Here is a 27,082-nt window from a genome sequence, read left to right on the forward strand (position 1 = left end):
CCCAATGATTTTAATAAAAAGGTTTACCCTACTGTGTTTCACTTTACTTGAAGATGCTTGCTCATGATTACCTACATTGACCTTAAACATTATATTATTTTGAACATTTCACTTACATTACATTTGAAGCCTGGGAAATAAACCCGAAATCCCTTTTCAAAGGCAGGTACATATTATTTACAAAGGTTATACCATTATGTGTTTCACTTTACATTAAGTTGCTTGCTCCTGGGTAGGTACATTATAGTTACATGCATATCCATTGTAAATACATTGCTCTTACATTTAATTCAGTACATCCTTTAAGCCAAATAATATGGAAATAAGATAACTGAAGCTGTAGTTAATGATAGGGGGTGCATTGTTACAACAGCTGACAGAGTCCTAGCCTAGTTTATTTTGGTGGTAGTGACTTATGTAGTTACATGTAACAAGGTTACATATTAAGATGCATTGTTAACATGGTGCTACACAGGAGACTGCAAAAGTGTAATTACAGAACATGTTAGTTACATTTGGAACAAGACATCTTGTAAATACATGTGCATAAATCATGAGTAATTACACGTGGAATAACCTCCGACAAGCTGATTTGTAATTACATGTTCTTGTTCCACTTGTGTAATAACCTATACCACTAAACCTTTATTACAGTGTAATTACTTATTTTTTACATAGTAATTACATTTAACTATTTTATATATACGTGTATTACTATTTAGTTACATATGCATTAATGTACACTTAAGGTAATGTGTTACCAAAAAGTCCACCCACAGGTCAATTAAGCATGTGTACAGGAGTGGCCTAACATCATGATAATGTCTAATAAATTGGGTAATTAATTATGGAATATAAAATATGGATTTATGTATTTTCTACAGTAAATGGGGCACCACCAATCATTTAAGTCAATAGGACATTTTCTTAGCGAGTAGGGATTAACCGTAGGTATCACAATAATTTTATTGACGTGGGATGAAACATCTCAGAGACAGTGATATTATTTTATAAAACAAAGAATATTTATCATAAAAACAAGGTAATACTACAGTAAAGGATGAATTAATCATTGACAGATTATGGCAAAATGATATGCAATGATGAAGTCGTTAGCAAGGGGAAGAAAGAGGGGAAAGGAGAGTATGGTTTCTTTTAACTCAATCTCTTGTCAGATTCCCAATTGTCCTTTCAGTGCGAAAATGGGAGAAAGTCCCTGTTCGAACAATTCCAAGTTGGTGTTTTTGTTGGGGGGGGGGGGGGGGGGGAAACGGGGAAAATACTTAATATCATTCAACATTTCTACATGACCCAATGATCATAGCATTCATCAATACACTTCTTATCTCCTAGCCTAGAAGTTTATTTTATGATTTCTCCCAAAAAGCAAGGTTTTTGGTGTTAACAAGAATGTTCTCTGGATTCCATATAAATGGTCTGGATTCTGTTCATTTAGAGCAGGGCGAGCCAGCAGGGCCCCTGCTGTTGCTGTGCCGTCCTGGATAGAACGTTTGAAGTGTGGAGTGTTATTTTGAAATCCGGATGTGTGTGCGTGCACTGTTGTAGAATTGGAAACTGATCACCACACAGCGCCAATACCCAGCCTGTCATACATGTCACTGCAGCTTACCCATAATGTGCAAGCTGGTTAGGCCCCAGAACTACAACAACCACTGGCTACTTTGTCCTCACCCTGTATGTCCTGGTCACCTCAAAGACTTTGAATCAACCTTGCACACTTAGTTTCAGTGGGGAAAATACGAAAAATGTTTCAGCTGCACAGTACATACTGTTGTAGTTAAGGTTGCTTTCCTGTGACTTTGTTACTCTACTACGTGCTTTTGTCGCGAAAGGCTTGTTATATTTAGCAGAATTGCCCATTGTTGATATGCTGTAAGTGTGTGAATGAGATTTAAACATGAACACACATTAAAAAGCTGTTTGGCTTCAGCTATTCAAAGACAGCAGAGGCATGGCAGTGACACTCATAGTCCTACATATACCAAGAGACTTATGAAACCCTTTTAAAGACAGAATAACATAATACAAAATAAACAAGGGCAAAAATGTGAACATGATTGAGTGTAATCATGTTGACCATATTGGATTCCGAATAAAATTACACCAACCCAGTCTTTATAGGCATGGGTGTTGTACACAAAAAAAATATTTACAGGTGATTTAACCTCCATCAAATGGTACTATGGCAGCCCCCCACCTCGCTTTGCCCTCAGAATAGCCTCAATTCGTTGCGGCATGGACTCTACAAGGTGTCGAAAGCGTTCCACAGGGATGTTGGCCCATGTTGGCTCTAATGCTTCCCACAGTTGTATTAAGTTGGATGGATGTCCTTTGGGTGGAGGTCCGTTCTTGATACACGCAGGAAACTGTTGAACGTGAACAACCGAGTAGCGTTACAGTTCTTGAAACAAACCTGTGTGCCTGGCACCTACTACCATACCCCGTTCAAAGGCACTTAAATATTTAGTATTACCCATTCACCCTCTGAATGGCATACATACACAATCCATGTCTCACTTGTCTCAGGGCTTAAAAATCCTTCTTTAACCTGTTTCCTCCCCTTCATCTACACTGATTGAAGTTCATTTAACAAATGACATCAATAAGGGATCATAGCTTTCTCCTGGATTCACCTGGTCAGTCTATGTCATAAAAAGAGCAGGTGTCCTTAATGTTTTGTATACTCAATGTATACATACATTATTTTAAAACAGGACTCTGTAAAGTCCATTATCCTTCTGAAGAGTATGAATTAGGCTGTTTGAGAAGGTTTGAATCCTAGTCAACCTGCCTACACATTGTTTGAAGTACAATAGACCAACATACAGTATCTACTGTAGTAGGTCAAAGCTCTGTGATGGAAAACCTTGGTAGAGCATGGGGGAAGTAGACATTGTGGTGCTCGTGAATTTCCTTAAATGTACATGTTTTTTACACCAGAATATCACAGCTCAGGCTAAGACCCAGATGCATACACAGGAGGCGGGTAGTACGAGTCTCAGAGTTTATTATAGTTCAAGGGGCAGGCAACAGGTAAGTTAAGGCAGGCAAAGAGTTGTAATCCAAAGCAGAGTCAGGCAGGTACAGGACAGCAGGCAGGATCAGGACAGGCAGAAAGGTCAGAACTATATAAAAGAAAAATAAAGCAAAAACTAAGAGCACAGGAAACACGGGAATACACTGGTAGGACTTGACGGGACAAGACGAACTGGCAACAGACAAACAGAATACGCAGGTATAAATGCACAGGAGATAATGGGGGAAGATGGTAGACACCTGATGGGGGGTGGAGACAAGCACACAGACAGGTGAAACAGATCAGGGTGTGACACCAGAATGTGATTTTTCTGTTATAGGTGCATTATACAATTTCCACATGCAAACACAGATGTTTTTTGGAGCAAACAAAATGACTGTCATTGGCAGTGCTATTGTAACCTGTGATGTGGCATCTGACAAAAATTCTGGACCTTAATGGCACAGGTGGTGTGCTTTCATAGCCAGCATTAGCTTTCATCTGACTGGCCAGACTGGTGTGTAATCATTTCACCAAACAGTTGCAACTAAAATGAGAGCTTCTATTATGTCCGTGACATGGTGAAAGTACAATCCAATAATGAGGAGTCAGAAAGGTACGTTTAGGCTATTTACTCCATGGTGCAGCCAATAAACATGAACACCATGTCAGCAGGTGAACTTCCCCACCCATGGGGCGCACACCACTATACTCAGTACACAACGCTTCTTCCCCTCAGTCACATAGTGGGTTCCCCATAACATTGGCGAGCATGGCTCTGGAGTTGGCACTCTGCTTCCACATAAAGGCGTGGTGTCCAGGTCATCCAAGCCAGCGAAGGGGGAGGTGGCAGCAAAGGGGGCTTCTGCTTTGCAGCCCTGCAGCTGATCCACATGGCTGCGGTGCTCTTGACTGCCAGGCGTCCGAGTCCTGTAAGAGACAGGTCCAGTGGCTTCTTCCACGACTGCAGGGACCTGCTTAGGTCCTCCAGAGTAGCTCCTCATTTAAAGCCAAAATGCATTAAATGACTATGGTCCCTTTCTGCATCATCCTGCTGCCTTAGACGCATTTCACTTGCAAAGTCTTGGTGCAGCCGGTCTAAGGTGGTCTATCGCCCGTTCGGTAACAGCTCGGCTGGACTCTTCCCAGTAGAGGCTGTGGGCGTAACATGCTGAGACAGCAGGAACCTTGATATTTGTGTCTGCAAGTCACCCACCGAGATCCTAGACAGAGCCTCCTTGGTTGTCTGAATCATGCGTTCAGCTTGCCCATTGGAGGGCGGATTATATGTGGCTGTGGTGATGTGTCTAAACTCAGCAGAAGTGAAGGCAGCTCCATTGTCTGACATCAGGACGTCACACAACCCATGAGTGGCAAATAGTAGACGGAGGGTGCTTATCACGACAGCAGAGGACATCAAGCTAACAACCAGGGATTCTTTATCCAGCTGCGCATAGTTTCGTTCAGTGGCAGTTAGGGTCCTAGATGCATAGCACACGGTGCCTCTCGGGCATCAGATTCCACATGACTCAACAAGGCACAGAGCCCATATGGTCCAGTAACAGGGGTTTTCTATCATTATAGAGGGCTAACAGCCCATCTAGCTGCTCTGTGCCTCTTTATAGGCTTCCACATGAGGGTCAGTCCAACTCCAGGGAGCTGCCTGGTCAAGTAGGCTCCAACACTGTCAAGCAGGAAGCAGTTGTAAAAGTTGAGAATCCCCAGAAATGACTGTAGCTCAGACTTGTTCCGGGGAGAAAGTATCTCCGTAATGGCCTTTACCTTATCTTGGGTCAATCGCATGCCATCCGTGTCAATGTGGAACCACAGGAACTCAACACTGGGTGCAGCAAAAATGAACTTCTTTCTGCAGTTGCAGCCCTGCTTCCACAAAGTGCCTCAGCCTATACTTATGCTCTTCCGGGGTCCGGCCTGTATTCAGTATGTCATCCAAATACGGCTGGATCCCTGTAATGCCTGCTAGCAAGGTGTCCATGTAGTGCGAAAAATGGCCACCGCTGTGGACTCTCCAAACTAAAGCCTTGTTGCTCTGAAAAGCCCCCGGTGTGTGTTGATAGTCAAGAGCTCCCCTGCATCATCATCTAAAGCTAGCTGCCGGTGTGCTTGTCTTATGTCCAGCTTTGTAAAACATCAGGGAACACTGCAGTGTTCACTGTGCCGCTAAGTCCCCAGATATCCTAAGGCTGTCATCCTTCTTGGTCACAGGCACAATGGGCATAGCCCACTTACAGTACTTCACTGGCTTTACAGGCTCACTGCAAAGCCCAAGCCCCTGGAAAGCTTCTTCATGCTCCTTGATAATCGAATCCGGGGAGTTTTGAATGTGATAAACCCCCGTGACCTCGATGGCTAAAGGCTCATATCAATCTCAGCCCAATAAACTGGCTCCTGTGCCATGAATGCTGTGGTCTCCTCGATAACTCATGACCACAAAAATCCTACCCCGCACCTCTAACTGGGTCTTTGACCATTGCCTTAACACCCCATTGTCTTGCAAGAGATCTGGTGGCTCACCAGGCCACAATGCATGGTACGTTTCCTCACTAATCAGTGAACATCCAGAGCCTGAATAAACTTTCATTACATGCTTGTGCCATTTAGCAGCCGTGTGGCCATATGGGACCGACCGACTCGATTCAGTCTTATGTAGCAAAATGTTGTTTTTTACATTTGAAAAAAGTAGATACTCAGAGCTAGAAAATGGTATATCAACACTACAGTTGAGGAACAATGTAATTCTGCTTAGAAAATGTATACATTTGTAACCCCACTTTTGAGAAAATGTTCCTTGAATGTTTGGTACACCTACTGGAGAACTCTCCTTTGTCTACACCCATTCAGCATCGTTCACACCCTCTTAAGCCTTGGCCCCACCCATCTCTTTAAGGATTCACATGAGGCCATGTGCTAAACAGAGTGAGTATGGTAATGTACTAAACAACCAGAGATTTTAAGACTAAAGGCTGGTTTATACTAGTTCTATCGACATTTCTGTATACAGTTGTCGCAGTGACATCCTGAACATTCTATTGTCGTCCGACATCAAACTTGTCGTTGTCGTTATAAGAAGTATAAACACAAAAACAACTGGCTGCATGACATCAGCAGCCTGGTGGTCCAAAATATCATAACTGGTGTATTTTAACACCAATAAACCCATCCATTTAAAAACCAGGCCACTAAAAGCAACTTTCTGATCAATGATTTGGTTTGTTTCTAGCTTGTTAGCTGACTAGCCAGTTCAAATACTGACCATATCATATAGCTGACAAGGTCTTAACTTTAGTCAATTTGTATTCTTTATTACAAGAAAATTAACTTACAAGATCATTATTTACAAGTTAGGTAATGGCAAGCTAATTACATAAAATAGCTTACGGTTGTGAATGTGACAAAATAAAAGCAGGGAGAATGGAGACTGGAGAATTCTAGAACTTGGACACCCTCTCGTTGGCCTAATGTTATATCCTAATTTGACTTTGGTGCAGGTCATGTTGTTCTTCATATTACTCTGGTAAACACTCTATATCAAATAAAATCTATGTTTATTTGTCACTTGCACAGGATACAGAATGTGTAAACGGTGCTGTGAAATGGTTACTTGCATAGTGGAGTCTTTTGTTTAGCCATGTAACAATGAACCATAATCCCAACTAATACTACCATGCACCATGCATGAATCTGCAGGTAGCTAAAGCTAACCAACTAGGTTCAATGTTAGCTAGCTAACATTAGGCTATAACTAGCAATGCAAATGGCTTTCTGAGATACAACTAATATTACTATACAGATCACACACGTAACATTAGCTAGCTAGCTAACAGTACGCTTTAACTTGCAATGAAAATTACTTTCTGACAAAATTAGAAATGTATAATATCTGAAAATGTAGCTAGACTCTTATCCGTACACATGGATGAACACTCTCGCTCTCTGTCATGGATGCCATGGTTGCCCTTAGTATGAAAATATAATCCGGAGACATGTGTTTTATACAACAGCCTTCTGTGTTCTCTTTTCGACTCTCCGCATTTGGCAATCATCTCTCTGCTTCGACACTGATTTCCAATCTCAGTCAACTTCTTCAATGACAACAACACTGTTGATCACCTTTTCTTCCCCCATCACTGCCATCAGAAGACTACAATGTCTGGTTCAATAAAAATATGTTTTACCTAATCAGGGATTTCCTCATCTTCTGATTCATTTTCAGAGTCAGAGAGAGTCAGCATGGCACAATCGTCCTCCTGAAAGTAGTCCATCACAACTTTTTCCCATTGATCTTTGTCGATAGCGCTATTAACTTCATTGCAGCAATGTTGATAGCATCAGTTCTTTAAAAAAAGCTGATTATCCACACAAACGGAGCAGCTCATGTTATAGATAGAAGCATTCTGCATGGCAGACCAATCTTATCTCATCTCTTGGCATGTCCAGCCCATCCATTATCTCAGCCAACCATGGCTAGTGGGAAGTTTCCTGTATTTTTCCATGGCTAAACCAACTAGGCTCGTAATTTAACAATTTTGTTTGTATTCACAGATGTCATACAAGTTTGTTATTAAAGGACATGAAAGTTGACATGTTCCAGAAGGCATTTCTGCCAAAAACACATTTTGATTAAAACATTTTTTTTAAACATTAAAGTAGTGAAGTGGTGACATTCAACATACGCCTAGCTTCTTGAAACGGGTCACATATTGGCTTAGATGTGATGGTAGAAAGATTAGAATTTAACATTGAGCATCAATCTGAGCCTACTATAGTCGCACCTACCTGATTTAACTTCAATAGTAGGGGCTAAAGTAACAAAATCCATCAAGGAACCTTGGAACCTGTAACGACAGCCTTCCCTCTCTTCACGAGAAGAGAGGGTGTAACAGGGATCGGACCAAGACACAGCGTAGTTGGTGCTCAACATATTTAATAATGATAAACAGTGAACACTTAACAATTACAAAATAACAAAATGTGGCAAACCGATACAGTCCTAGCTGGTGCAGAGAAAACACAGAGACAGGAAACAACCACCCACAATCCCCAAAACAAAACAAGCCACCTATATATGATTCCCAATCAGAGACAACACAAAACACCTGCCTCTGATTGAGAACCATATTAGGCCAAACATAGAAACAGACAAACTAGACACACAACATAGAATGCCCACCCAGCTCACGTCCTGACCAACACTAAAACAAGCAAAACACACAAGAACTATGGTCAGAACGTGACAGTACCCCCCTCCTGAGGTGCGGACTCCGAACGCATCCCTTAAAACTCTAGGGGAGGGTCTGGGTGGGCATCTGTCCGCGGTGGCGGCTCCGGCGCTGGACGAGGACACCACTCCACCATTGTCTTTGTCCCCCTCCTTAGCGTCCTTTGAGTGGCGACCCTCGCCGCCGACCTTGGCCTAGGAACCCTCACAAAGGGCCCCATCAGACTGAGGAGACAGCTCCGAACCGAGAGGTAGCTTAGGACAGAGAGGTAGCTCAGGACAGAGAGGTAGCTCAGAACAGAGAGGTAGCTCCGGACGAATGGCAGCTCCGGACTGAATGGCAGCTCCGGACTGAATGGCAGCTCCGGACTGAATGGCAGCTCCGGACTGGAGGGCAGCTCATGACTGGAGAGCAGCTCATGACTGGAGGGCAGCTCATGACTGGAGGGCGGCTCATGACTGGAGGGCGGCTCATGACTGGCGGGCGGCTCATGACTGGCGGGCGGCTCATGACTGGCGGGCGGCTCATGACTGGCGGGCGGCTCTGGCGGCTCCTGACTGGCGGGCGGCTCTGGCGGCTCCTGACTGGCGGGCGGCTCTGGCGGCTCCTGACTGGCGGGCGGCTCTGGCGGCTCCTGACTGGCGGGCGGCTCGGGACAGACGGGCGGCTCTGACGGCTCGGGACAGACGGGCGGCTCTGACGGCTCGGGACAGACGGACGGCTCAGATGGCGCTGGGCATGCAGGCAGCTCAGATGGCGCTGGGCAGGTAGGCAGCTCAAATGGCTCTGGGCAGGCAGGCAGCTCAGATGGCTCTGGGCAGGCAGGCAGCTCAGATGGCTCTGGGCAGACGGCAGAATCAGACGGCGCTGGGTAGACGGGCAGCGCAGGCGGCGCTGGGCAGACGGGAGACTCTGGCCGGCTGAGGCGCACAGTAGGCCTGGTGCGTGGTACCGGAACTGGTGGTACCGGGCTAAGGACACACACCTCAAGGCGAGTGCGTGGAGGAGGAACAGGGCTCTGGAGACGCACTGGAGGCCTGGTGCGTGGTGTTGGCACTGGTGGTACTGGACTGGGAACACGCACCACTGGGCGAGTGCGAGGGGCTGCCACAGGAGAGCTGGTGCGTTGAGCTGGCGCAGGACGTGCAGGGCTAGGGATGTGCACAGGAGGCCTGCTGCGTGGTACTGGCACAGTCTTCACCAGACGGCTAGCACGCACCTCAGGACGAGTATGGAGAGCTAACTCAGGTGACATCAAGTCCCCGACTCGCTCCGTCGGGCGGATGTCGTGCCTCAAGCACCAACACAGCACCTCCCTCATAACTCTCTCCTCCAATTTCCCCATTAGCTCCATCACAGTCTCTACTTCACTCGCCCTGCTCACCTCCAACTACACCCCGACTGGCTCCGGTTCCATCCTCGGTTCCTCACGGTAAGCACGGGGAGCTGGCTCAAGTCTCCTACTTGGCCAGCTACACTCCCCGTGTGCCCTCCCCCAATAAATCTTTGGGGCTGCCTCTCGGGTTTCCAGCCGCTCTGCCGTGCTAGCTCCTCATACCGGCGCCTCTCTGCTTTCGCTGCCTCCAGCTCTGCCTTGGGGCGGTGATATTCCCCTGGTTGTGCCCAGGGTCCTCCGCTGTCTAATACCTCCTCCCAAGTCCAGGAGACCTGTGTCCTCGGCCACTGCTGTTGTTGCCCGTCATCACGCTGCTTGTTCCGATTATGGTGGGTAATTCTGTCACGATCGTCGTTAGGTGAAAGAGAGGACCAAGGCGCAGCGTGATATAAATACATCTTCTTTTTAATAGAAGAAGAAACGAACACGAACACTAATACAAACTAGACAAAACAACAAACGACCGTGAAGCTATCAAACGAAAGTGCAGACACAAGCAACTAACGTCAAAACATAGACACCTATATATGATTCCCAATCAGAGACAACACAAAACACCTGCCTCTGATTGAGAACCATATTAGGCCAAACATAGAAACAGACAAACTAGACACACAACATAGAATGCCCACCCAGCTCACGTCCTGACCAACACTAAAACAAGCAAAACACACAAGAACTATGGTCAGAACGTGACAGAACCCAAACAATCTAATTCTGATGTCTGAGCCCACTTGTTTTCCTTACAGCAGATTAAAATAGCCACGACATAAAAAAGCATGTGTAACTGTATATACTTTGTCAGGCAGGGCCATACAGCACAGAGTAAATTTTACTTGGAAAGTTGTCTTTTAGTCCGCTACCAAAAAGTAAAGCTTACATTCATCATAAATATTCATTGTTGACATTTCCTCCTATTGTATCTCTGTGTTTACAGGTCTATATTTCCAAGATGCATTAAGATATCCTAATGCTGTTTGTTTGTGTATGGAGGACAGACAACGGACTACTTGTATTAAACATTTTAGCAATATCAGAGTTTGCAATATTGGGTTACATTAGCTTATGCTGCCCATCCCCCCTCCAGCCAGGCATTATTCTGCATTTTCTGAGGTTAGGGGGTGTGTCTCAATATCTATACATTTAACCACTTTTACAGTAAAACATTTTTACACATCCATCCATTTCATAAATGGGAGACATTAGGGATAAAAAAAAACATGGTTGTGTTTTGTTCTACAGTACCAGTCTAAAGTTTGGACACACCTACTCATTGAAGGGTTATTCTTTATTTTTTTAAACTATTTTTACATTGTAGAATAATAGTGAAGACATCAAACCTATGACATAACACCTATAGAATCATGTAGTAACCAACAAATTGTTAAACAAGTATATTTTTAGATTCTTCAAAGTAGCCACCCTTTGCCTTGATGACAGCTTTGCACACTTGGCATTCTCTCAGCCATCTTCATGAGGAATGCTTTTCCAACAGTCTTGAAGGAATTCCCACATATGCTGAGCACTTGTTGGCTGCTTTTCCTTCACTCTGTGGTCCAACTCATCCAAAACCATCTCAATTGGGTTAAGGTAGGGTGATTGTGGAGGCCAGGTCATCTGATGCAGCCCCATCACTCTCCTTCTTGGTCAAATAGCCCTTACTCAGCCTGGAGGTATGTTTTGGGTTATTGTCCTGTTGAAAAAACGTATCGCTGCAGAGTGTTGTGGTAGCCATCCTGGTTAAGTGTCCCTTGAATTCTAAATAAATCACTGACACTGTCACCAGCAAAGCACCCCCACAACATCACACCTCTTCCATGCTTAATGGTGGGAACCGCACATGCAGAGATCATCCATTCACCTACTCTGTGTTTCACAAAGACAAGGCGGTTGGAACTAAAAATCTCAAATTGGGACTCATCAGACCAAACGACAGATTTCCACTGGTCTAATGTCCATTGCTCGTATTTCTTGGCCCAAGCAAGTCTCTTCTTATTATTGGTTTCCAGCTGAGGTTGCTTTCCTTAGTAGTGTTTTCTTTGCAGCAATTCGACCATGAAGGCCTGATTCACGCAGTCTCCTCTGAACTCTGTGAAGCATTTATTTGGGCTGCAATCTGAGGTGCAGTTAACTCTAATGAATTTATCCTCTGCTGTCCTCATGAGACCCAGTTTCATCATAGCGTTTGCTGATTTTTGCAACTGCACTTAAAGAAGCTTTCAAAGTTCCTGACATTATCCGTATTGACTGACCTTCATGTCTTAAAGTAATGATGGACTGTCGTTTCTCTTTGCTTTTTTGAGCTGTTCTTGCCATAATATGGACTTGGTCTTTTACCAAATAGGGTTATTTTCTGTATACCACCCCTACCTTGTCACAACAGAAAATGCATTCCAGGTGACTACCTCATTAAGCTGGTTGAGAGAATGCCAAGAGTGTGCAAAGCTGTCATCAAGGCAAAGGGTGGCTACTTTAAAGAATAAAATGTATATAAAACACTTTTTTGGTTACTACGTGAGTCCATATGTGTTATTTCATAGTTGTGATGTCTTCACTATTATTCTACAATGTAGAAAATAGTCAAAATAAAGAATAACCCTTGATTGATTGAGTAGGTGTCCACATTTTTGACTGGTACTGTACATCGGGTAGGGGTATCTCAAAAATGTTTGGGCATTGCCACTAGCCTAATTTCCATAACTAGAAACAATCATATTTCACAGATTAACCATGGTCAAAAGGAGTGAATGATTTTAGAAGATTTGGATTGAATACCTACTGAATTATACTGAGGAAAATCAATGGGATTATGAAATATCAATTTATTATTGGCCTAACTGCCAAGAGGTTTCCACACATCCTGGGTACATGTGGAATCCGTGTGGCTGGTCTTTTAATCTGTCTCATTGGTTATGTCACAACATATACCAATATTATTGTCTCTATCTACATTCAACATGTTTTACAGCTACTGTATTTTTTATATTTTTTATTTAACCTTTATTAAACTATTTAACTTGATTTAAAGCTACTGTATAAGTGCTACATACTGAGTACATGGTGTCAACATTAATGCAGTCGCTGGTTATTTTTGCAATGGTTTCCCCTTTGATTAAACTTTGTGTTTACAGAGAGAGAGAGAGACACTAAATGAGATCATCTCATTTGCAGTTTGAAATTCTTCCAACAGCCCACCTTTATATACTTTCACCACAGCATTGGTGAGGTTCATTAGCTTCATTCTGCTATGCTCCAATTACGACTGTACACATTGAAGATAATCTCATAATTTGCAATGGATTGCTCGGCAGAAGTTGTATATAATGTCCCCTGTGACTGCAATGATGTATAATAATTTGCCACATCCCAATCTGTGCATACAGAAGTGCTTTGATGTGGCAGTAGCATCTGCAGGGAAACATCTGAATCAAAACAATGTGTTGTTAAACAGCTTTTAATCCGTCAGACAGATGTCTTTTTAATGTTTTCAATTAAGATCTTAAGGAACATAAGATATTTCACTTGATTAACCCCCGATTTGGGCTCATTTTAATGTCAATAGAATGTGATGCATGACAGCATTGTGGCAATAATTGCGTCAGCATAATGGTATGCACTGTGTTTATTAGGCGTGTTTAAATTCACCCCACACACAAATTGATTATTGCTTTTGATGCAAAATCCAAATCTACCAGAGGTAAAATTTTTCCAGCTCTTCTACCCATACTGAAAAGCTCTTCCCATAGTACCTAAAAATGACACATGCAACACTTTGCCATCGGAAGGTATTCAGACCCCTTGACTTTTTACACATTTTGTTACAGCCTTATTCTAAAATTGATTAAATTGTTTTCTTTCCTCATTAATCTACACACAATACCCCATAATGACAAAGCAAAAACAGGTTTTAGAAATGTTTGCTAATTTATAAGAAAAAAACTGAAATATCACTTTACGTAAGAATTCAGACCCTTTACTAAGTACTTTCTTGAAGCACCTTTGGCAGCGATTACACCATCGAGTCTTCTTGGGTATGATGCTATAAGCTTGGCACACCTGTGTTTGGGGAGTTTATCCAATTCTTCTCTGCAGATCCTCTCAAGCTCTGTCAGGTTGGATGGGGAGCATTGCTTCACTGCTATTTTCAGATCTCTCCAGAGATATTCAATCGGGTTCAAGTCCGGGCTCTGACTGGGCCACTCAAGGACATTCAGAGACTTGTCCCAAAACCAATCCTGCATTGTCTTGCCTGTGTGCTTCACCATGGGGATGGTGCCAGGTTTCCTCCAGACGTGACACTTGGCATTCAGGCGAAGACTTTAATCTTGGTTTTATCTGAGCGGGCCGTCATGTGCCTTTTACTGAGGAGTGGCTTCCGTCTGGTCACGCTACCATAAAGGCCTGTTTAGTGGAGTGCTACAGAGATGGTTGTACTTCTGGAAGGTTCTCCCATCTCCACAGAGGAACTCTAGAGCTCTATCAGAGTGACCATTGGGTTCTTGGTCACCTCCCTGACCAAGGCCCTTGCTCAGTTTGGCTGGGCGGCCAGCACTAGGAAGAGTCTTGGTGGTTCCAAAGTTCTTCCATTTAAGAATGATGGAGGCCACTGTGTTCCTGGGGACCTTTTATGCTGCAGAGTTTTTTTGGTACACATCCCCAGATTCGTGCCTCGACACAATCCTGTCTCGGCGCTCTACAGACAATTCCTTTGACCCCATGGCTTGGTTTCTGCTCCAACATGCACTGTCAACTGTGGAACCTTATATAGACAGGTGTGTGCCTTTACAAATCATGTCCAATCAAATGAATTTACCACAGGTGGACTCCAATCAAGTTGTAGAAACATCTCAAGGTTGATCAATGGAAACAGGATGCCCCTGAGCTCAATTTCGAGTCTCATAGCAAAGGGTCTGAATACTACTGTTTTATTTTTTATAAATTTGGAAAAATGTCTAAAAACCTGTTTTCGCTGTCATTATGGGGTATTGTGTGTAGATTGCTGAGGAATATTTGTTCTTTAATCCATTTTAGAATAAGGCTGTAACGTAACAAAATATGGAAAAAGTCAATTGGTCTGAAAACTTTCCAAAGGCACTGTATATATACCATGCTAACCTATCCAAGTCTGAGTACATTTATTTTAGTAAGCAAACCTTCCTGCGGATGAGGCCTGCAGTTCAACGAACATGATGTGTCAGATGCACAGCAGCATATGAATGATAGCCCCTTTCTACTCTAGTGAGAACATTTAGTAGTCATTATTCCATCATTATCATCTTTGCCAGCGCCTCTGCAGACCTCTGCCCGTCAGAGAGGCTTGTCTGTAATGGAATTGAAATATTAATATAGTCAAAAAATGGGCGAATCATGTCCTCTTTATACTGAGATAGGAGGGGTTTAGTGTAGACATAATGGCTGTGCTCCTATTTGGTTCCATTTCCTGACACACCATTAGCTTGTAGAATGAGGGAGAGAAGGGGAAAATGATGCCATTATGAAAATGACACATTAGTAGAGCGTAGGATGGTCAAATAAAATCTAATTTTATTTGTCACATGCACCAAATACAACAGTTGTAGACTTAACCATGAAATGATTACTTGCGAACTCTTTCTCAACAGTACAGTTAAAAAGTAAGAAAATATTCAAAAAAAAAAATAAGAATTGAGTAGTAACTCAATAAAATAACAATAACAAGGCTATATACAAGGAGTACCGGTATCGAGTCAATGGCGGTCAGTTTTAATGAGCATGGCGTTTGTTACGTTCCCCAGTTTCTGTGTTGTAGTTTGTGTATTTGAGTGTGTGTTTCAGGAAATGGCTTCCTGAAATTCTCCCCACCCCCTGTATTTTGGTTAGCGCATCAGTTGGTGCTAAGTTAGGTAAGTAGTGGGTAGGCAGGTAAGGTAGGAGAGGGGGCTTTGATATTTACTTTCTTTGCTTTGGTTCCGTCCAGACCCTTTTCCCCATATTACCTTGTGAAGGAATAAATTCCTAGTAAACGGTAAATTCTCTGCCTTTTGTCATCCTTACTCGCACCTACAGTCCCATACCTCTTTCACTTCACGGGGAGTTGAGTTGTAGCAGGGTGTTGCGTTCCCTCTTCTTAGAGGTGTGCGTAACAGCGTTATTTCTATTACAGCATATTGGATGACTGTCATTCACATTCCATTCATCCAGCTCAATGTAACATTGATAGGTTAATGCTACAACATGATACCAAAATGTTCCCTATACCCATCATGTGTTTACTACAACCAAGCTTATGAATGAAAATTTACAACATAGGTGCACAGGTCAAGAGAAAAATGTGAGTAATCAAGGTGACAGACAGTGACCCATTCAATACCACCTTACACACTCTAGCCTGCATCTAGCTGATATAGTCCAACAGCAAAAGAGAAATTCAGGTATGTTTATCCCCGTTTCATTCCGTTTGCTTCCATTTAAGAAACATTTTTCAACAGAATCGGCAGAATGAATACAAACCTGATCACACGCACACACAGTTCACTTTCATAGCAGCCACATACAAACAGCATGATCATTTTGTTTGTTGTATAATTCCTTCTCGCATCTACACGCTCTCCTCCTCTCACTTTTTCCCTTTGCATGTGGACTTCAGTGCACAACACATCAGCTGTCTGTGACTGTCATATCATAACTGCTACCCGCTACACAGCCTACATCGTTGTCACCATATTAGCTAACGTCATAGTCAACATATCTACTAGAACTAACACATTAGTAAACCCGCTACAATCATGCCGTACAATGTACAGTCAGCAAGCAGTTTATCAGTTACACTGTCGGGTCCCGGGGATAATAAATTAATAAAACCAAACGCTTGCCTTGTCTTGGAAAAATTGCAGTGTTGGATAGCCATAGCCAGCTAGCTAACATAGCATGTCTCTCTGAAACGGGTGTTTGGGTAAGGCTAAACTAGCTAGCTGCATTCTCTAGCTAATTAAAAGTGAAAGTGGAAAAAAATACAAAGAAATATAGCTAGGTCTCTCTATTGCTTCTCCTTCATTTTTAAAGAAATTAATTTGTTCAGAACTGTTCAAATATTGTCTTTCGCTCTCTTTGAGTCAACTACTCACCACATTTTATGCACTGCAGTGCTAGCTAGCTGTAGCTCATTATTTCATTATCTTTTGATTAGGTGGCCAACATGTCAGTTCATGCTTCAAGAGCTCTGATAGGTTGGAGGATGTCTTCCGGAAGTTGGCATAATTACTGTGTATGTCTATGGAAGGGGGTGAGAACCATGAGCCTTCTTGGTTTTTGTATTGAAATCAATGTACCCAGAGGAGGACAGACGCAAGCTGTCCTATGGCTACACCGTGATGCTACCCTACAGAGTGCTGCTGAGGCTACTGTAGAACTTCATGACAAAACCGTGTGTTTTAATCAATTATTTGGTGACGTGATTATATTTAGTATAGTTTTATCTAAAAATTACAACTTTTTCAATGAAATTCACTGAGGAGCATGCTCCTCCCCAGTCTCCTCTGAAGGGTACGAGGTGTGATATCGAAAGGCCTTGGTTTTACCAATTAAACTCCCAGCTACATTTCTTCCTACACACTGTTACTTGATTAGGTCGACACAGATATTCTAAGGTCTCAATTAAACGCAATTTATGTAGAAAAACATTCACTTTAAATTGGATATTTTGCTCTTCTGTACTTTGGGTAATTTCAACCACTGAGTTCCTCTACTGAACTGTCGAACTGAATTTGTGAGTGCCAAGGCAGTTGGGAATTTTTTGAGCTGTTGAGGGTTCCGGTCACGGGTGATTCATTAGCATGTGAAGGTGCTTCGGGGACAATAGGTCCCTCAATCACCTAAATGCCCTCATTGTCTCTCTGTCTCCCCCCTCTCTCTCTCTCGCCCCCTGATTTTCTACTCCTATTTCCCCTCACTCATCCACATATTTTTGGTTTTATTCTCTCCCTCCCTCTCTTTCTCTCTCTCTCTCTCTCTCTCTCTCACTCTGTCTCTCTTCCTCCTCCTGCCCACACCCCCCTCCACCCCCATATGGGGCCAGAGAGCAGTACCTTTATGCATGGAACGATCAGGTGCATTGATAATACACTGAGCGCACAAAACATTCGGAACATCTGCTCTTTCCATGACAGACTGACCAGGTGAATCTAGATGAAAGCTATGATCCCTTATTGATGTCACCTGTTAAATCCACTTCTGTGTAGATGAGACAATAGAGACATTTGAGATTGTATATGTGTGCCATTCAGAGTTTGAATGGGCAAAACAAAATATTTAAGTGCCTTTGAACAGGGTATGGTAGTAGATGCCAGGCTCACCAGTTTGTGTGTGAATAACTGCAACGCTGCTGGGTTTTTCACGCTCAACCTTTTCCTGTGTGTATCAAGAATGGTCCACCACCTAAAGGACATCCAGCCAACTTGACACAACTGTGGGAAGCATTAGAGTCAACATGGGCCAACATCCCTGTGGAACGCTTTTGACACCTTATAGAGTCCATGCCCCCACAAATTGAGGCTATTCCGAGGGCAAAAGTGGGTGCAACTCAATATTAGGAAGGTGTTCCTGATGTTTTGTACACTCAGTGTACTTATTTATGCAAGACAAGTATTCATTGACCCAAGGCATGGTTGATTGAAAGTTTCCTGCCTTATTAAGACTGAATCAGAGTCCCGGTTAATTAGACTTCGGACTTCTGTTTGGTTATACTGTAGGTGGTTGATATGTGTTGATGTGTTTACTGTGTGGGTGGGAGTCGGTAGAAGTTTAGAAGATTTACAGCTTGTACACTCACATTAAACTTGTTTAACTTATGAACATTTTATTTGTATTGTATCTTTGAATAAAGACATTGACATTGAATGTTTATTTACCATTTTGAATGGCTCCAAGCACATTTCCAACTAGCATAGTACTTTATAACACTTCATAAGCAGAACTCACTGACAGAGATGCGCAATATTCATACAATATTTACTATTACTTATAATGAACAGCATTTCAGAGTAAATGTGGAGCAATAGATGTTATACAGTACTGTAAAATATAAATAATAATTTGTCCCAACCACAAGCATCTTGGTTTCTCCCAAACATAAACAAACAGCAGGAGGAAGTGGTGGTTGGACCAACTATTACAAACAGATTACAGTGACAGATTACAGTGATGATATGTTTCTGTGGTGATGGGGAGGGATGAGGGGGTGCATGCAAAAGAGAAAGGGATTTATTGCATAACTGTTGTACTGTACTTATGCATTTTTTTGTGACATTTAAGGGATGCTTTGTTTACTTTTCTACAAGACCTACCCACTCTTTCACCCATCCTCTTTCTGTTGTTGTCCTAATGCCCATGGCAGTATGTGCCCTCAGTTCCTTCCCTGCCCATACCCTGGTCTCCTGCTCTATTTTTCTCTGCCCATGTCCTGCACTGTGTCCTACCCTGCCCATGTCCTACCCTGCCCTGCTGTGACCTGCTCTGACCTGCCCTTTAACTTCTGTCCCTTCACCTCACATACTTTCTGTGCCATAAGTCCCTTCCCAATTTCTCCAGGAGTTTGATCTTTGGGGGGAATTTTGTTATCTCCATCTTTTTTTTTAATCTCCATCTTTATCTTAGTTATCTCTACAAACAGAACACACTACTTTCATTTGACCACTACTGATCCCTTGTGTTCTCTGCTTCCTTATTGGAATGTCTGAAGTTTGTCTTATCATGTCCCTCTCTTATCCTTGTCCCTCTTCAGCCTGTGAGCTGATGAACCAGGGCATCCTGGCTCTGGTGACGTCTACAGGCTGTGCAGCCGCCAACGCCCTCCAGTCCTTGACCGACGCCATGCACATACCCCACCTGTTTATCCAGAGGAATGGCGAGGGCACGCCACGCACCTCCTGCCACCTCAACCCCAGCCCTGATGGGGAGAGCTACACCCTGGCCGCTCGTCCGCCTGCACGCCTCAACGACGTCATGCTGACCCTGGTCACTGAGCTGCGCTGGCAGAAGTTCATAATCTTCTATGATGCTGACTATGGTGAGTGGGGTAGAGGGGGTGGGGTAGAGGGGGTGGCGTGGGGGTTGATGGGTGGGTGTGTGGAAAACATAGTGGAGTGTTGTATTTTACAGGTTTTGTTGAATGTTTTTTTATTTGCAACCTTCAAAATACCTCTTCTCCAATGAGGAAGGCCAGTACAAGGTTGAGGATGATGATGATGACCATAGTTGTGATAGCCAACCAGTAGTAATCAATAGGAGAAAAGTTTTTTTCCTGAAACTTTATTGTTCTGTTGACAATGCTGATCAATGTTTAAAGGGATAGTGTGACATTTTGGCAAATAACCCTTTTTTTGTACTTACCCAGAGTGAGATGAACTCATGGATACCATTTTTATGCTTGCTCTTCCTGTAGACTTCCATTCATTGTGATAACGCTATTAGCAATAGCTCCAGAAACTACCTTCAACTTCCTTCATAAAAATGGTGTCCATGAGTTCATCTGACTCTGGGTAAATACAAAAATGTTGCCAAATGTTGCACTATCCCATCAACTGGGTGTTTGTGGTTCACACACCTCCAATTATTGTTTTGTCTACCTTAGATTCCCATTGCACTCTTTAGTATGTTCTGTTTACAATGAACGGTACATCTGAACTGCCAGGATGAAAATATTTTAGACCTTTGCTCCATCATCATAAACTCATTTTTGGGTGCTTTTGAAGCATAGATGAAATATTACTCCCTGTCAACGTTTGTAAATCATTCCAATGAAATCACTTCATAAGACATCATCGCTTCATGTTCTCATGGTGTATGAGCATTATATCAATAGTAAATCACTTCATATCACACTTCACATAAATAGCAATCTGGGGATCTCCATAATGAGGTCAGAGTGTTTAGTGATTCAAAACGATTAGAACATGTTGTCAAAGCCATACACTGACTCGCAGAGGGGATGCTTGTGTAATTGCCTAAAAAGTTGTTTTAACCTGTACTGCTCTGGCGTTCCGCCAGCGGAACTCCTCCCACATTCCACTGAAAAGGCAGAGCGCGAAATTCAAAATATATTTTTTAGAAATATTTAACTTTCACACATTAACAAGTCCAATACAGCAAATGAAAGGTACACATCTTGTGAATCCAGCCAACATGTCCGATTTTTAAAATGTTTTACAGCGAAAACAGCACGTATATTTATGTTAGCTCACCACCAAATACAAAAAAGGACAGACATTTTTCACAGCACAGGTAGCATGCACAAAGCCAACCTAACTAACCAAGAACCAACCAAACTAACCAACAAACAACTTCATCAGATGACAGTCTTATAACATGTTATTCAATAAATCTATGTTTTGTTCGAAAAATGTGCATATTTCAGGTATAAATCATAGTTTACATTGCAGCTACAATCAGAAATTGCACCGAAAGCAGACAAAATAATTACAGACACCAACGCCAAATACCTAAATACTCATCATAAAACATTTCTGAAAAATACATAGTGTACAGCAAATGAAAGACAGGCATCTTGTGATTCCAGCCAATATTTCCGATTTATTTAGTGTTTTACAGCGAAAACACAATATAGCGTTATATTAGCTTACCACAATAGCCAGAAACACAAGCCATTCCCCAGCAGTAAAAGTTAGCGATCGTGACAAACCAGTAAAAGATATATAATTTTTGACTAACCTTGATATTCTTCATCAGATGACAGTCCTATAACATCAGGTTATACATACACTTATGTTTTGTTCGAAAATGTGCATATTTAGAGCTGAAATCAGTGGTTATACATTGTGCTAACGTGGCTACTTTTTCCCACAACGTCCGGATTTTTTTCTGACACTTTTTCTGACACACATATTCTGACCAAATAGCTATTCATAAACATAACTAAAAAATACATGTTGTATAGGAAATGATAGATCCACTAGTTCTTAATGCAATCGCCGTGTTAGAATTCTAAAAATAACTTCATTACGACATAGAGCTTCGGTATAGCTAGAGAGTACCCAAAAGCTGTGCGCCGACGACTAGTTCACATGTACGACAGATATATGAAATAGCATCATAAAATGTTTCCTACTTTTGCTGATCTTTCATCAGAATGTTGGACAAGGGGTCCTTTGTCGGGAACAATCGTTGTTTGGATTTAGAACGGCCTCTTTCTCTCTCGATTTAGCAAGCACACTAGCCAAGTGGCACGAAGCTCTCCATGTCAACAAACGGAAGAGAACGGAACACGGCAAAACTCCCGAAAAAATTTCAATAATCTGATTAAACTATATTGAAAAAACATACTTTACGATGATATGGTCACATGTATCAAATAAAATCAAAGCCGGAGATAGTAGTCGCCTATAACGAAAGCTTTTCAGAAGGCAATTCCAGGTCCAACCTCGCGCCTTCCTGAAAACAGGAAACTGGTGACACGTCATGCCAAGAGGATTCATTCCACTTCAGACCAAGATAAACACCCCATTTCTTCTCTCACTGCCTCTTGACATCCAGGGGAAGGTGTATGACGTGCATGTATACTAATACGTACCATGCCCATTTATAGGCAGGACCTAGAAGAGCATCGATTTCAGATTTTCCACTTCCTGGTCAGGAAGTTTGTGCCAAATGAGTTCTGTTTTACTCACAGATATAATTCAAACGGTTTTAGAAACTAGAGAGTGTTTTCTATCCAATAGTAATAATAATATGCATATTGTACGAGCAAGAATTGAGTACGAGGCCGTTTAAATTGGGCACGTTTTTCCCCCAAAGTGAAAACAGCGCCCTCTGTCCTCAACAGGTTTTAAATCCTTGGTCATGTTCATGTTAAAGGTACAATGTGTAATTTTATTTATAACATTTTTTTTTACGAAATTCAACCAACAGTACAAAGGGGGAGTTTTTTTTGTTGCAAGTGCTCCGCACGCTGATTAGGTTAGGGTGGGACTTGTGTTTTTCATGTGTGCATTTGTTGGTTGAAACCTTGATTGCTTGTGCGTTTCATCCCATGGCCACAAGGAAAACAGTAATGATAGATTGCACTCTTGACACGGTTCTTGGAGAAGCTAGTCTTAATTGGCTGGATTATTTAATTCATTTCACCTACAACTCCCTTTAGGCCAGACCTTTTCTAATCCACTTTTAGAACACAACTCTGGAATAAGCAATGCATTGCTGAGACCAGTAACTGTTGTACAGACGTTGTACACCCATTCATAGTTGTTTGAAAGTAGATTGAGACCTGTGGTAGGGATACTTTATCATGGACTCATGCTTCACACACTTTCAGTAGACACATAAATAAATACTATTGTTTATTGATTTTCCTGTTATAACATCAGCAACTCAAGAGTTTGTCATGACATTTTGGTTGAATACATTTGGTGTAAGCATTTCACTGTTAGTCTACATCTGTTGTATACGGAGCCTGTGGCTAATACAATTGGATTCGATTTTAATAAGATGCAACTAATTAGGGAGAGGAATAGACAAGAAGTATGACTAAACAATGTGTTCATTCTGAATTTAACCAGGCCCAATTAGTGTTAAATAATGAATAAAGAGACCAGTTTTGACGAGGCAGTAACACTGACATCCACGTCCTGGTGTTACACTCTTTAACTCAACACTTTAATTACATTTCCAAACAGTCAAAATACCCTCAGTGCAGACGAGTGATTAAAGAACATGTCATTCACATGTTCTCTGAGTGTGATCGTATCAAAACCCCTGTCTTCTCCACTTCCTCTGGTCTATCTGTAGTCTGAGGAGTAATTTGACGCTCTAGGATGTATTTCACAAAGCGTTTGACACTCAAGGATGTATTTCACAAAGCAGCAAAACAGCACATTAATACCTGGTGCGTCAGGTAGTCATCTTCCACAGTTGTACAACTCTGGTTGTGTAATTCTGCATGTGTAAGTGATCCATGCAAGTCCCATGAATTTATTTTGCACAGAAATCTGAAATAATTAGAGTAACTTCTTCCGTTAGCTGCTTCTCTGTCTGTCCCCCACTCTGAATGTGAGTAGACATAGCAACTGCTCTGTTTCGCTGCAGCTCAGCGCTCAAGACATAGTTCCCTGCTCACACAGCTGATAAAAAAACACATTACAAGATTTTGGCAATGAAGGCATTCCTTCTACCCAGAATTGGATGAACTCAATACTTCTCTTGAAGGCAGTATCATTCTGGTTTCTGAGGTAAAGTAGTGACTGCTCAGTGGCCATGCCTACAACTGGAGGAGCGAGAGTGAGCCGAAGGAAGGAGGGAAATTGCCATTACATTCTTATTTTATTTTTTTACTGTTTTCACTCGTACCTGTATACAGGTTCAACATGGCAGATTTGGACACTGATAAGTGCCTAAATTGGAATGCAGTGGCTGTACAGTAACACACTATACATGATTTCAGAGCTCAGGGCCTGTTCATCACAGCTCTGTATGGGTTTTGACTGTGAGCCATTCTGAACTTGAGCACTGCGCACGACAAGAAGTTGCCCCATCCCTCCCGTTAATTGAGCAACTTTTGCACATTTGTTGTTGTCTGAGTGAGGGAAATGCTGTAAATTAAGAGGATTCAATGTATTTGAAAGATGAGATGTTGAAGATTATAATAAATACCGCTTTGATGTCATACAAGCAAGCGTCCAAATGTGCACTTGACATTTCCATATAATAAAACTCATGTAATATAGTGTCAACATTTATGATCACTATGTTTGATGTACAGTTACAATATGTCACGTTCTGACCATAGTTCTTTTGTATTTTCTTAGTTTTTTTCACGTTCTGACCTTTATTTTCCCTTGTTTTGTCTTTATTTAGTATGGTCAGGGCGTGAGTTGGGGTGGGCAGTCTATGTTATTTGTTTCTATGTTTAGGTTTGTTCATTTAGCCTGATATGGTTCTCAATCAGAGGCAGGTGTTTTGCATTGTCTCTGATTGGGAGCCATATTTAGGTTGCCTGTTTTCACTGTTGGTTTGTGGGTGTTTGTCTTCCGTGTCAGTGTTTGTCGCCACACGGTACTGTTTCGATTCGTTCACTTTTGTTATTTGTGTAGTGTTCAGTTTATATTATTAAAACATGGACACTTACCACTCTGCGTATTGGTCCTCCGATCCTTCTCGCCTCTCCTCGTCAGATGAGGAGGAAGAGATAGACAGCCGTTACAGAAACACCCACCAACCAAGGACCAAGCAGAGTGGTAAAGGACAGCAGCAGCAGCGGCAGAGGACACAGGACTCATGGACTTGGGAGGAGATTCTGGACGGCAAGGGACCCTGGGCTCAGCCAGGGGAATATCGCCGTCCCAAAGCAGAGTTGGAGGCAGCGAAGGCAGAGAGGCGCCGGTATGAGGAGGCAGCGCGGCGACGCGGTTGGAAGCCCGAGAGTCAGCCCCAAAAATTTCTTGGGGGCACATGGGGAGTGTGGCTAAGCCAGGTAGGAGACCTGAGCCAACTCCCCGTGCTTACCGTGGAGTGAGAGGGCGTCGTACTGGTCAGGCACCGTGTTATGCGGTGGAGCGCACGGTGTCCCCAGTACGCGTGCTTAGCCCAGTGAGGGCTATTCCACCTCGCCGCACTGGCCGGGCTAGGTTGGGCATCGAGCCGGGTGCCATGAAGCCGGCTCAACGCATCTGGTCTCCAGTGCGTCTCCTCGGGCCGGCGTACATGGCACCAGCCTTACGCATGGTGTCCCCGGTTCGCAAGCATAGCCCAGTGCGGGCTATTCCACCTCGCCGCACTGGCAGGGCTACGGGGAACATTCAACCAGGTAAGGTTGGGCAGGCTCGGTGCTCAAGAGCTCCTGTACTCCTTCACGGTCCGGTATATCCGGTGCCACCTCCACGTACCAGTCCTCCGGTGGCAGCCCCCCGCACCAGGCTGTCTCTCCGGTTTCTCTCTACAGCTGCTCCCGCCTGTCCAGCGCTGCCAGAGCCTTCCTCTTCTCCAGCGCAGCCAGAGTCTCCCGTCTGTCCAGCGCCGTCTGAGCTGCCCGTCTGTCCAGCGCCGTCTGAGCTGCCCGTCTGTCCAGCGCCGTCTGAGCTGCCCGTCTGTCCAGCGCCGTCTGAGCTGCCCGTCTGTCCAGCGCCGTCTGAGCTGCCCGTCTGTCCAGCGCCGTCTGAGCTGCCCGTCTGTGCAGCGCCGTCTGAGCTGTCCGTCAGTCAGGAGCCGCCAGAGCCGTCAGTCAGCCAGGACCTGCCAGAGCCGCTAGCAAGCCAGGAGCTGCCAGAGCCGTCAGTCAGCCAGGAGCTGCCAGAGCCGTCAGTCAGCCAGGAGCTGCCAGAGCCGTCAGTCAGCCAGGACCTGCCAGAGCCGTCAGTCAGCCAGGACCTGCCAGAGCCGTCAGTCAGCCAGGACCTGCCAGAGTCGTCAGTCAGCCAGGACCTGCCAGAGTCGTCAGCCAGCCAGGATCTGACAGAGTCGTCCTTCATTCCGGAGCTGCCGGAGTCCCCCGCCTGTCCGGAGCTGCCGGAGTTGACCTTCACTCCGGTGCTGCCGGAATCTCCCGTCCATTCGGGACCCATGGCTAGGGTTCCCAGGCCAAGGTCGGCAGCGAGGATCGCCGCTCATAAGAGGCCACGGGGGCGATAAAGGAGGCGGACAAAAACAATGGTGAAGTGGGGTCCACGTCCCGCGCCAGAGCCGCCACCGCGGACAGACACCCACCCAGACCCTCCCCTATAGGTTTAGGTTTTGCGGCTGGAGTCCGCACCTTTGGCGGGGGGTACTGTCACGTTCTGACCTTTATTTTCCCTTGTTTTGTCTTTATTTAGTATGGTCAGGGCGTGAGTTGGGGTGGGCAGTCTATGTTATTTGTTTCTATGTTTAGGTTTGTTCATTTAGCCTGATATGGTTCTCAATCAGAGGCAGGTGTTTTGCATTGTCTCTGATTGGGAGCCAAATTTAGGTTGCCTGTTTTCACTGTTGGTTTGTGGGTGTTTGTCTTCCGTGTCAATGTTTGTCACCACACGGTACTGTTTCGGTTCGTTCACATTTGTTATTTTGTTATTTGTGTAGTGTTCAGTTTATATTATTAAAACATGGACACTTACCACTCTGCGTATTGGTCCTCCGATCCTTCTCGCCTCTCCTCGTCAGATGAGGAGGAAGAGATAGACAGCCGTTACAGTTTTAGTGTGGTCAGGGCGTGAGTTGGGTGGGTTATCTATGTTTTGTGTTTCTATGTTGGGTTTGTCGTTTGGCCTGATATGGTTCTCAATCAGAGGCAGGTGTTTGTCATTGTCTCTGATTGGGAACCATATTTAGGTAGCCTGTTTTATCTTTTGGTTTGTGGGTGTTTGTCTTCCGTGTCAGTGTTTTGTCGCCACACGGTACTGTTTCGGTTGTTCACTTCGTTTATTGTTTTGTTCCAGTGTTCAGTTTTTGTTT

The 27,082-nt window shown here is 43.6% G+C and overlaps 1 protein-coding gene across 1 annotated transcript in view; it reads left to right on the forward strand.

Moving 5' to 3' along the window:
• LOC120046575 (glutamate receptor ionotropic, delta-1-like) overlaps positions 1-27,082 on the forward strand; it is a 419,872-nt gene that overhangs the window by 212,491 nt on the left and 180,299 nt on the right. Inside the window, exon 3 of the mRNA XM_038991931.1 lies at positions 19,431-19,715. Coding sequence (XP_038847859.1) covers positions 19,431-19,715 — 285 coding nt within the window. The remainder of the gene's footprint in view (positions 1-19,430; positions 19,716-27,082) is intronic.

The sequence above is a fragment of the Salvelinus namaycush genome, chromosome 4 (assembly GCF_016432855.1).
Source record: "Salvelinus namaycush isolate Seneca chromosome 4, SaNama_1.0, whole genome shotgun sequence".
Lineage (NCBI taxonomy): Eukaryota > Metazoa > Chordata > Actinopteri > Salmoniformes > Salmonidae > Salvelinus > Salvelinus namaycush.